Source organism: Xyrauchen texanus, chromosome 33, assembly GCF_025860055.1.
Source record: "Xyrauchen texanus isolate HMW12.3.18 chromosome 33, RBS_HiC_50CHRs, whole genome shotgun sequence".
Classification (NCBI taxonomy): Eukaryota; Metazoa; Chordata; class Actinopteri; order Cypriniformes; family Catostomidae; genus Xyrauchen; species Xyrauchen texanus.
In genome coordinates this window covers 22,394,674-22,406,698 of record NC_068308.1, presented here as the reverse complement: position 1 = coordinate 22,406,698, position 12,025 = coordinate 22,394,674, and the positions used below count along the sequence as shown (strand labels likewise).

The window sequence follows — 12,025 nt, the reverse complement described above, 5'->3', positions numbered from 1 at the left end:
ATGAATAGGAAAAAAATACAGATCATAAATATATGAATTGAAAGAAAAGGAAGGGATAGATATTTGGCTCATAAATGGCACATAAAATGGTTCTCCACCAAACAGAGACAATGTTTTTTCCTCTTTTACAGAAAAACTGCTACATTTTCTTTATCAAACAGACCGCATAATATATGAACTTACGTAGCAGCAATGACCACTTCCTCTGAGGTGACAGGCTGAGTGCGGGAGCGATCCTGACCTCTCCTAAGTCTCCGCTCCACTGCTGCATTGCGGCTCCATGCTTTTACTGCTGAACCATCTGAGGTCTTCTCTAGCTCCTAGAAACAATGAGATTTCATTAGTAACATTTTTACAGCAGCTTCAAAATAAATTTACAATTAAAACAAACACACACACACACACACACACACACACACACACACACACACACACACACATATATACACTCACCTAAAGGATTATTAGGAACACCATACTAATACTGTGTTTGACCCCCTTTCGCCTTCAGAACTGCCTTAATTCTACGTGGCATTGATTCAACAAGGTGCTGAAAGCATTCTTTAGAAATGTTGGCCCATATTGATAGGATAGCATCTTGCAGTTGATGGAGATTTGTGGGATGCACATCCAGGGCACAAAGCTCCCGTTCCACCACATCCCAAATATGCCCTATTGGGTTGAGATCTGGTGACTGTGGGGGCCATTATAGTACAGTGAACTCATTGTCATGTTCTAGAAACCAATTTGAAATGATTCATGCTTTGTGACATGGTGCAGTATCCTGCTGGAAGTAGCCATCAGAGGATGGGTACATGGTGGCCATAAAGGGATGAACATGGTCAGAAACAATGCTCAGGTAGGCCGTGGCATATAAACGATGCCCAATTGGCACTAAGGGGCCTAAAGTGTGCCAAGAAAACATCCCCCACACCATTACACCACCACCACCAGCCTGCACAGTGGTAACAAGGCATGATGGATCCATGTTCTCATTCTGTTTACGCCAAATTCTGACTCTACCATCTGAATGTCTCAACAGAAATCGAGACTCATCAGACCAGGCAACATTTTTCCAGTCTTCAACTGTCCAATTTTGGTGAGCTCTTGCAAATTGTAGCCTCTTTTTCCTATTTGTAGTGGAGATGAGTGGTAGCCGGAGGGGTCTTCTGCTGTTGTAGCCCATCCGCCTCAAGGTTGTGCGTGTTGTGGCTTCACAAATGCTTTGCTGCATACCTCGGTTCTAACGAGTGGTTATTTCAGGCAAAGTTGCTCTTCTATCAGCTTGAATCAGTCGGCCCATTCTCCTCTGACCTCTAGCACCAACAAGGCATTTTCGCCCACAGGACTGCCACATACTGGATGTTTTTCCCTTTTCACACCATTCTTTGTAAACCCTAGAAATGGTTGTGCATGAAAATCCCAGTAACTGAGCAGATTGTGAAATACTCAGACCGGCCCGTCTGGCACCAACAACCATGCCACGCTCAAAATTGCTTAAATCACCTTTCTTTCCCATTCTGACATTCAGTTTGGAGTTCAGGAGATTGTTTTGACCAGGACCACACCCCTAAATGCATTGAAGCAACTGCCATGTGATTGGTTGATTAGATAATTGCATTAATGAGAAATTGAACAGGTGTTCCTAATAATCCTTTAGGTGAGTGTATATATACACACACACATACATGCATACATACATAAAGTTTGGAATAATTCAGGTTCCTATTGGACAAATTTTGTCCTGCTGTACAAGTTCACTCTCTACATCCATCTCAGCATCTGGGGTATCAAATGTCATTTATGAGGAATGCAGAATGTGTATGATATGGGATGGTTATGGCGTAATGGATTGAGGTGTGTCCTTAATACACACTCCTTGGAATGCAAAACAAATACAGTCACTTACACCCACAGAAAGACGGACAAGTTATCTTCCAAATTTAAGAGCTGCCAACCTAGGTAAACTTTTTTTTTTTTTTGGCAAGATGCGCCTCCCAAAATGAAAGCTGTTACAAACATTAGGCAGCAACTTTGCTACTTTCTAAAATGAATCTTTATGGCAAATTCACAGAATGTATTGCAATGAGGAGTAAAAATGTATTCATTATTTAAATTAGGTTTTTATTTATTCAGTGCTGAAAACAAAATATACTTACTGCTTAAAAAAATAACTACTTAAAAATGAACTCCAATTTCACTTAATATGTGTGCTATGTGTGCTCTGCTTACACAGGGCAAAGTTTCTAGCTTAGCAGCATGCTAATGCTAGACTCAACAGAAGGGTTTCTTAACCACTGGGCTCATTGTCTGCTGGGTCACAAGATCTTTTCTGTCAAGAGTTCAAATTACCAGTTAGGTTAGAACTTTACGTTTGCAATGTTTGGGGCAACAGTGACCTCTATTGTCAAATTGTGTTAACATCTCCAGGTTTATGTCAACGACCGCAAGTAAGAGGCTGCATTTCTCTGGCGTTAATTGTTAGTTGACCAATCACAATAATCCATTAGTGCAATTAATCTTTTTGTTCTTTCTTTTTGGACAAGGTCTCTTTATGCAGCGTTGCATGCGCTAACTCCATGCATTACTGTGCTAGTCTGAATGCAATCCAATCTCTGGACATCATCATTTCAAAGCTGCAGTCCATCTAATCAATATGGTATGTGATTTGTCACCATGAAATAAATTATTAATTTAACCTTGATATTTGTAGGAAATTGTGCTTACGGTGGGTAAGGGACCATTTGAAAAGTCTTCACAATGTGATAAAACAAGCTAAAAACTAGTGGGTTATGGATGACTGGCATTCAAAAAAGTAGGCAAAAGGTTGAGAAACCCTGTTCTACAGGAATAAACAGAGTTAGTAAAGTCTTTGAGCACTTCATGTGAAAAGTGCTATTTCAAGGCATGAGAGTGACTGCTAAAAGAATTGCACACATGATTCAAGCCATACACTTATGATGTTCCATTTCAGTTAGAATGCTGCATTGGAAGGTCTACCCTTCTGAGAGAAATAAACAGGATGCTGGTGTGCTGGTGCTGAGCGTTACCATAAAAAAATATACTGGTCAACCAGCTTCACCAGTTCTGTTTTGCTGATAAAATACATGGCTATGCTGGTCCATCAGCTAGACCAGCACCTAACTAGCACAAGTCAGCATAAAAAAATTGGTTAAGATAGTCTTTCCAGCATGGTACAGTATGCAGACTGTGAGGCAGCTCACTAGGGAACAGAGTTACAGACACACTCAGGTAGCTCATACCCTGAAGAGAGAGCGCTTGGCAGCCACACTCAGCTTTGCTCTATCATCCAGTTTCTCTTCATCCACTGAAAAAAAAAAAAAGAGAATGTTTCAGAAGCATTTTCATGAGAACAAATCTCTTGAAACCCAATGAGCTAAGCATATGCTTAAGATTTCACAGACATAAATGCATTTCTGCTTCTTTTCTCTGACTGATCTGTAAAGATGAGCATATTATGTGACACATGGGCAGACAGGTTAGATCATAGAGTTGTGCGATCATCTATTAAGAATGTTCTCTGACAGACTCTGCACTGCAGTCTACACTAATTGAAGCTTAAGGATATTTACAGCCAATGGTCTACAGCAGACTTGAGATACAAAAATTGTGCACAGACAGCACAAGAGTATTGCCCTAACAATTACATAATCCAATTTAAGTATTATACCAATCTGTTCTAGTATTGAGTGCAAAGTGATCTATAGAATACATCATCTTGTACTTGTCTTTATGAACATCCATATGCATTTGGTGCAAATGTACATAATGTGTTTAACGATGATCTTACATTTTAAAGAAACATGCTTATTCCAGTTAACACAAGAACATAATGATATTCCCTAAACATACAACTGGAAAGGCAAAGCTTCTAACTTATATCAAGGATCTAGAGGCTCTAAAAAATATGTATATTGCTCTCTGGAGCATTCAAATATTTAGACAAACAGTACAACTGCTTTTATTTTTGGTTATCCTTAAAGGTGCAATATATTCAATTCTTCATGTAATTATTCATGTATTAGCCTTTTTTGCCAGTGTGTGAATGGCTTGTAATGCAACTTAAAAAATTAGCCCTTCCCAGAATTCCTAGGTTGCCTATTAAAGCCTGTAGACTGATTTTCATGCAAAGGGAGCGGATCGCTTTTGCTGGGAAAATTCAAAGAATGTGACATTTATGCGCACTCAAGCCTTGCCTCAGTGCTTAAACTATTCAACAGCGTCAATAGACAGACTGTAACGCTAGGCAATGTTATCTAAAAAATGGAATCCAGCAAACGGCCGGCTCCCACCACAACACCGACTACTACACAGAGTAAGCCAAATAAATTTTTTTATGTATCTACTGAATCCCATCTGGCTTAGCGGGAACATGATCGTGGTTGAGGGAAAACTAGAGCGAACATCGGCAGGCATTTGATTCTTGGAGGGACCTTCTTTCAGTTTTGGGGATCAAAACAGACCCTGAATTGGCATCCTTTTTATTGGACAGGTAAGCTTACATTACTGTAAAGCAAAGTGCCATAAGGATTGATCTGTGTAATTTTAGCTAACTTGATCTTGCCTGCTAATGCTGATGAATTGCAAGCTACCTTGCTTCAAAAACTTTCAAATAATTCCAGTGATCTTCTCTTTATACTAAAAGTCAGGTTAATGTCAGTGTTAAAATGTAATTATTCAGCAAGGTAAACTACAATAATTAATGTAATGAATGCTAGACAATGTTCAACATAATGCAAAAAGACCCATTCTTTAGTGTAACATAACTTGGATATACAGAAAATATATCAAATCTATTATAATAAAACAATAGCACATCGATATATCAAAATGACAGTTGTGATTGAATCACATCAATACTGAATTGTGTCAACATATTTATAAATATTTTATAAACAGCTACTGTTATCATCCAAATTTAGCTAAAAGCCATTGATAATTCTGCCTGCCTATCTAGCTAACAGAGACATAGGCAATCGTATAAATGCAGTCAATGTATCATACAAAGAAAAGTGATTACTTCAAACTACAGTCTCGCATGGTCAGACCTATATCCACACTTTGTTTTAGCCCTATCCCAGCACTGGAGAGTCAAATATAATATGCAGTCTCAAAGTTTGTACTAAAAACAATCATAACTGTGCAATTTGAATTATGCTGCCTCATCTGTCATCATGATGCCGGTGAATCACGTTCAGTCTCTTTGTTTGGTCGACGCTCGCGTCCCTATCGAGTGTGTGCACGCAATCATGTGCAACATGGCTGCAGTTCACATAACAGCCACAGGTGTCATTAATAACAAGGGTTTCTGAATCTTACATACTGCACCTTTAAATTCACAGTGCACATCTCAATAAGATTATTTTCCAGCTCAGTAAAACTGATCATATCTTATTGCATTTAATTACAAAAGACTATGTGTCAGTTAATAAAGCTGGTGATGTGTGTCAAACTATTGTGATGCAAAGATTTGAAACAAATACAAAGGTTTTAATTTCTGCAGTTGTGCCTTGCAATTTAGTACTGTGTTCTTGCTCATAAACGGCATCTAAAGACCTGATTTAATGTGAAACATCAATTAAACTTGCTATGGAAAAGGTATTTTCCATTTAAAATTACACAACAAAGACATGATATCTTAAAACTGTGTATGCAAAAGATCTGCAACTTACCCTCTGGGCTCGGTGGTTTGGGGATTGGACAAGACCTAAAGGAAGCAAAAGTTGAAATTTCAGAGAACAGTAACAATTCTTAGAAAATAGGAAATGATTAGGTCAACAAGCTGATTAAAAAAAATATTGTATCAGTGTGAGTGGCCATATTAAAAGGTAGCATATTTAGACTTGAGTAAGAGACAGAAAAGGAAAGAAGAAAACACACAAAGCTGCAAGATTCTTTGGTGGGAATGTGCAGAAAAGGCGTAATCAGGACAGCTTAATCCATTGTGTTAAACAGAATTATAGGTTGCCACATGCCACAAGACTGGAGGAACAAAACAAAGAACCTTTCATAGGAATCACTGACCAAACCTTAGGATTAGAAACCAAAACAAATTAAATAATGCTGGGTGTAAATAAGTAAATGACAGATTTATAAAAGTGAGAAGTTAACTGTAGTTAGGTAATCAGTCTATTTGGAATAACAGTGCAGTTAGAAAAAAGTAATGTACTAGTCCTCAGAAGTGTCACTCACAAACTATACTGGGCTATCATCAGTTTAGTGTAAATGTAATTGACACTCCATGCTAACTCCACAATACCGTGCATGAGTCTACTCAAAGTCATACCGGTCCGACTGTTCATGTTCAGCTGATGTGATTGGCTGAGAACTAAACCACTCAGAAGTCTTTCTACTCTCATTGGGAAATGTATACCGCAGTGGGTGACGAGATGACCGACCTCTGCCTCTCTCACTTCTCCAGGGTACTCCTGTAATTGCAGGCAGCCCATCTGCCCTATTGCGTCACAAAGTATGATTGAACGGGGCAGCATTCAATACAGAAAGATGAATGACAGGTGTGTGGGTGTGATAAATAAACAGGATAAACTTATTGCCAAATCTGGGAAGTGATTGATTATATTTGGCATCCTTAAAATGTGTTAAGCGAACTAATGAAACCCTACAATCACCAAAAAAGTGATTAAGAATGATTGCACATGTTTGCTAGCAAAACTGGTATACACACAGCAGCAATCTCCATTCCATCCAGAAAGACAAGTTTACCAAGCTTTGCTAAGGTTAGAGAGACAAAAGAGAGCCAGAAATGGTTAAATATTATTTACAATTTGACCCTTCCATGGTCTTGCTCGTTATTTTGACCCGCTCTTAAAATGGTTCTAAATGGGTCTGAAAAATTAGCAAGACCAAGGAATGGGTAAACTAGAGAAGCTGAGCAACATATATCCAAGAGCATGATAACTGAAGGAAAAAACCATTAAAATCTGAAGATCACAGTCTTTTCATTCATTACATTCTCCAAGGAGTTAGCTTAGATGGTTAGATTAACAGCAGCGTAATCTTCCTTAGAAGACATTTGTCAATGTTAGACAGGTTAGTAAGTCAACACATTACAATAATGTACCACCACCTACAGTTCGGTTTTCCTTGGGCTTGCAACACTTTCAAGGTACGTGTGGCGGAGCTGGGCCACTGAAACCCTGGCATCATGTGATAGGTGTTCCCCATTGGGCACTTTCTCCTGAAGGTCAGCCTCTCTGATTGGCTCCTGGATGGTGTTCGGCTGAGAAACAGTCTTTTGGACATTTCCAGCATCAAACACAGAATGAGTGATGAGTTTAGATGAACAAGGCACCCATCTTCCACTGGAAGACTCAGTAGTGGGTTGAATAGAGGTTTGGACATTGGCATAGCTGGATTGTTGATGACTGAGTCTAGCATCAGCCCTCTTTTGATCCTCTCTAGCTCTGGCTTGCATGGCTTCTGCAGCCTGAAGTCGGGACACATGCTCAGTGTACAATTCTCGCCTTGACCAACCTCCACGCAACCCTCTGGGGTCATCTACAACCCCTTCCCTTCCATGCCCAATGATGCCCGGGCTTGCCTCCACATTCTCAGCACATCCGTGGTGTAGGTCTTCAGTGCTCTTCTTTTTCCGTCGAATCTCACATGGTAAAACAGCCTTTCTGCTCTGCAGGAGACCCTCCATCCTCACATCCTGCTGTCTCTCCCTCTTACACACCACTTCTGCAAGCTCCTCATTCTCCTGTTTATGCCTGGAAACAGGTTCAGTGCCCATAGAGAAGTAGCTATGGTACCCCAGATCATGGCGTTCATCTTGGCCTGGGTGGGTCAGCCGTGTGGCTGGTGTGTCAGGGATGGTCAGAGTGTGAGAATGATATCGAGGGTATGATTGTGGAAATTGGTTGTATGCAGGAGCCTCCATTGTGGAGCCTATATTTGGACTCTTGTGTAAAGGCTCTTCATGGGCCATTCTCTCCCTAACTCGGATACTTCAGGAGAAGAGAAAAGGGGTTAACACTCACTAAGAGGAAAAAGAATAAGAGATTCACTGACTCTGCAAAAGAAAGAAAAAACAAACATAACTATTTCACAGGTCTGGAAGTGATAAAAAGTTTGACTGAATTCTGATTCATCCCAAAAAAAATTTAAGCCAGAGACCCAGTTAAAGCATCTCACTATGGTTTATTCTTTTATAATGTGGTCAAAAAACTACCTTGAAAATGCTTGTAATAAAATACACCAAGACACTAATAGGAATCAAAGTCCACATTTTCAGCAGTCATAACAAGAACCATGTGAAAAAAAATATTGCACTCACTGAACACATCAGTTGAACCATATTGAAATTATCTCAGAAAAAGTGTTGTGATCAAACCATTAAGAACAATGGTCAGTCCTTCAGACGACAAATGACTGAAAATCTGCTTTTTGAGGATTCTACATAAGCATTTATTTATTCTGTCATTTATGGAAAAAAAAGCCTCAAACCATTTAAAGCATTATGATATATAAAAGGGCTTTTCTTAACTATACAGTGTATTATCATATAAAGTGTGGCTATGGGCATCTTTATTTCACACTGCACTGTGTTTCATTAAATGCTGGCACTGCGTCTGGGTGGGAGAGGTTTGCTAATAAACAACCTTACTTTTTGATGACTGGATCTTTGCTTCAGGTCAGACTCAGCAAAGCAAACCAAGTTCTCAGCAGGGGGAGGCAGATTTCACAAAACTCTTTAATCCAAACCCATTTGCAGTTAGTGTAATAGCAATGAAGAAAAACTAAACACATAAAATTCCCCTTATCCTCAAAGGTTTTTGAGGAATGCCTGTTTTCTGTGAAAGGCAAAAGTCAATTTTTTGTCCATTGTCTATTATGTTCTTTTACACCCCTTGTGTGTCTACCTCTTCTCACCTGTTCACCAATGTCAAGCTTGCTTTCCAGCATGAGAGCCATAATACTTAATAAAAAAAAAACTGTATTCTACACATTGTAGATCCTTTTTATGAGTTGTATCCCACACTCCTCAACTTGCTAAAAGCTGTTTCCCCTGACCCAAGTCCTCCAGAACTTTGCAAAGCTTGATAGCTGAAATATATATGGGATACACTCACACTTCAGTTTCACATACGTTAAAGTGCACTCCACTGGATTCTTTTGGACCCCTGTTAAAGTAAAACCATGTTTTGCCCTTTGTAATTGTTGAGTCATGTGAACTGATTTTAACCTTCCCTAAATAGACTGAGTTTTCAAAGCTAAATAAGAAAAAGGCCTCTAACAAAATGCTGCCAAAAATAATGTTTGGGATATGGTTCATGAAAAGGTAGAACTGGTCAAAACAAATGAGACTGTACATGTGATTATGAACACACAGATGACACAATTTCTCTCTAAAGCAGAGAACATGTAAAAAATAATTGAGATGTGAAAAAAAACTCCAAAAGGGGAACCTGACACAAGAGGTTTATGGATGTTAATTCAACATGAAACACTGTTCACTACCCATTTTACCTCTACAATTTGGTGTCTTTCTTATATGTTATTTGTTGGAATAACATACCAATAAATTGTTTACAAATTTATTTAGAAAGTAAATAGGGGCAATATTGATTTCATGTTGACTTTAAATGTAAATTTACAGAAGCTGATTAAATAGGGTCTTATGCTGAATGATGGTAATTGCAGCTAACATGTCAGGCACAATAGATCATTATGAGAATTAGAGGAAAAAAATAACACCTTAACAAAATATAATTCTGTACTTTTAACTGATATTGCTCAAATAGGGTAGATGATTCTACAATGATTCCGAAAAAGGCCTAACCACTGGATTTGACAAAGTTTGCGATGCAAAGGGAATTACAATTTTTAAAGATATTCAAGCATTTTCTCTGAGGCACTAAGGTGCATTTAAACAGGATATGACCTAGAGTTATGTCTGTGAGATAAAGTACTCATTACGTTTGAAGGACAGAAATCTTGACTCCAAAATCTACACACATTTTCTATTAATTTAGTCTGTACAATTACTTTTAGAGATTGCTATGCCATTATATACCTTCCCCTAAATGTCACGTAAGAAAAAAAACCTCACTGATCACCTTGCCAGGCCAGTCAAATGGCCTGTCTAAGTGGGCACAGTCTTAGACAGAGTATGCTGCAAATGGGACCAACGCTGCAAATGGGACCAGATTTAATTCCGATAGTCACAGTTGTGAAACTACAGAAAACCCAAATATATTATCATATTGTTATTCTTTCTTTATATTCCAGCCAGGAGGTTTATAGGACACGACCAGAGATGGTTTGAGATAGGGCCATGAGGTTAGGCAGGACCACCATTAAGGGAAGTGTGTCAAACACACCCATAAATCCCAAAGGAAAGGTACCTGGAAGGCCAGTTGATTGGAGAGAGGGTGTCACCTTCTGAATCAGTCTGGAGAGACCATTGATTTGCTGACTTGCTACGATTGCTAAATATGCTGAGAAACACGCAAGAGTGAACCACTAAAAAAGGGGTATACACAAAAACAGAAAGCTGGTTCCTGTAAAGACAACAGCCTGATGTAAACCAGGGCCTCTGAAAAGTTATGAAAATTGAGCTCATCCTGATGGGAATTTAAAGGCCTCAACTGTTTAAATTAAACCAATCAATATTTAGACCGCCATTATAGATGTGCACTGGGTATTTCTGGAATATAATTTTTTTGCACATTAACTGATATATTTCTGGCTCTCTTGTGAATCTTGCTGTTAGGAATTTTAATTCTCCTGGAATGCCTTGTTGCTTAATTTGGCCAACACTTTAATTCCAATGTGTCCCAATAGAGCAATGATCCATGATATAAAAGAAACAGCTGCCAAAAAAATACATCCTTATGAAGTGAAGGTCAAGGCTAATGGACAAAATGTCAAACTGAACAGAGCCCACCCATCTTTAGGGAGTTGTAGACATACTCTTAAGTATGTGAGCCAAATCCTGCAAACTGGCAGGTTACTTTTGGGGAAAATACCTGTGAAAGACAGATTCAGGGGAATACAGGCCAACATTCTTTCCAAGAAAGGAGAGAGTGAGAAAGAAAAAGAAAACTGAGCGAGGAAAGGACTTAAAGGACTGATAAATTAATTCAGAACTACATAGTGATAAGAACACTATCTGGTGACTTTAAAGACTAAAGCTGATTGCAAGAAACCGCTATTGTGATCTGCAGACTCACCCGTGTCTGTGCAAGATGTTGTGAGCTTGCTGCTCAAACAGATCACCAGGAGATGCACAATGTTTGGGAGAAGGCATTGTGGCCATTCTGCCTTCAATGGGGGATGTGGGGACCCCTATAATCCGTGGTTCCCTCCATGGGACCCTGGAAGACCCAGACACATCCATATATGCTGCAGATGGGTCTGGTGCAACCCCTCCACCTCTATGCAATCTATCCCTCTCCTGTGCTCTCCTTTGGTTCTCTAGATTCATCATCCTCTCACGCTCAGAGAAAGAGTCTGTATGTTCTCGGCTGTACTCTAGATCTTTGCAAGTGTATGAGCTGGCCCCATCTTCATGAGAGCTAGAGGTGTAAACATTATGCACCACCTCCTCCCCTTCCACCTTTGTCCTGCGTGGTCGGTCTAACCCATCAGGCTCTCTGGAGGTTTTAGAGTAGCGAGTGGTATAGTCGGTCTCCGCCTCATGATCCAGAGAGATACCGTAGCGCTCAGCTAATTGGCGTCGACGTTCTGCCTTGTAGCGAGCAATGCGTTCAGCTTTAGTGTCCAGCTCTGCCACATGAGCTGAGCCAGTGCTGAAGGCAGACTCTGAGTGGATGGTGTGGGTTCTGGATTGTATGTTTGCACTGTGCAGATCCGAGATGTTTGGGTCTGTTTTGTCATAGTGCTGAAGAGAATCTGCAATGAGAGTTACAGCTCATCATTTTCCATTCATCTTAGTTCATCTTTTTACATTCAAGAATCGATCTGCCCTTTAACTACCTATAGTTAGTAACTAACTAACTGCCCACACCATCCACTA

The 12,025-nt window shown here is 39.5% G+C and overlaps 1 protein-coding gene across 11 annotated transcripts in view; it reads right to left on the bottom strand.

Annotated features, from left to right (window-relative positions):
* Positions 1-12,025, bottom strand: part of LOC127626505 (supervillin-like) — a 110,229-nt gene that overhangs the window by 51,949 nt on the left and 46,255 nt on the right. For 10 of the 11 annotated variants that reach the window (XM_052102324.1, XM_052102316.1, XM_052102318.1 and 7 more), the window contains exons 6-11: positions 11,220-11,901; positions 7,113-7,991; positions 6,308-6,475; positions 5,694-5,728; positions 3,264-3,328; positions 184-320 (exon numbers count right to left, since the gene is read on the bottom strand). In XM_052102324.1, the coding sequence (XP_051958284.1) occupies positions 184-320; positions 3,264-3,328; positions 5,694-5,728; positions 6,308-6,475; positions 7,113-7,991; positions 11,220-11,901 (1,966 nt within the window). The remainder of the gene's footprint in view (positions 1-183; positions 321-3,263; positions 3,329-5,693; positions 5,729-6,307; positions 6,476-7,112; positions 7,992-11,219; positions 11,902-12,025) is intronic. The other variant, XM_052102322.1, reaches the window with a different exon arrangement.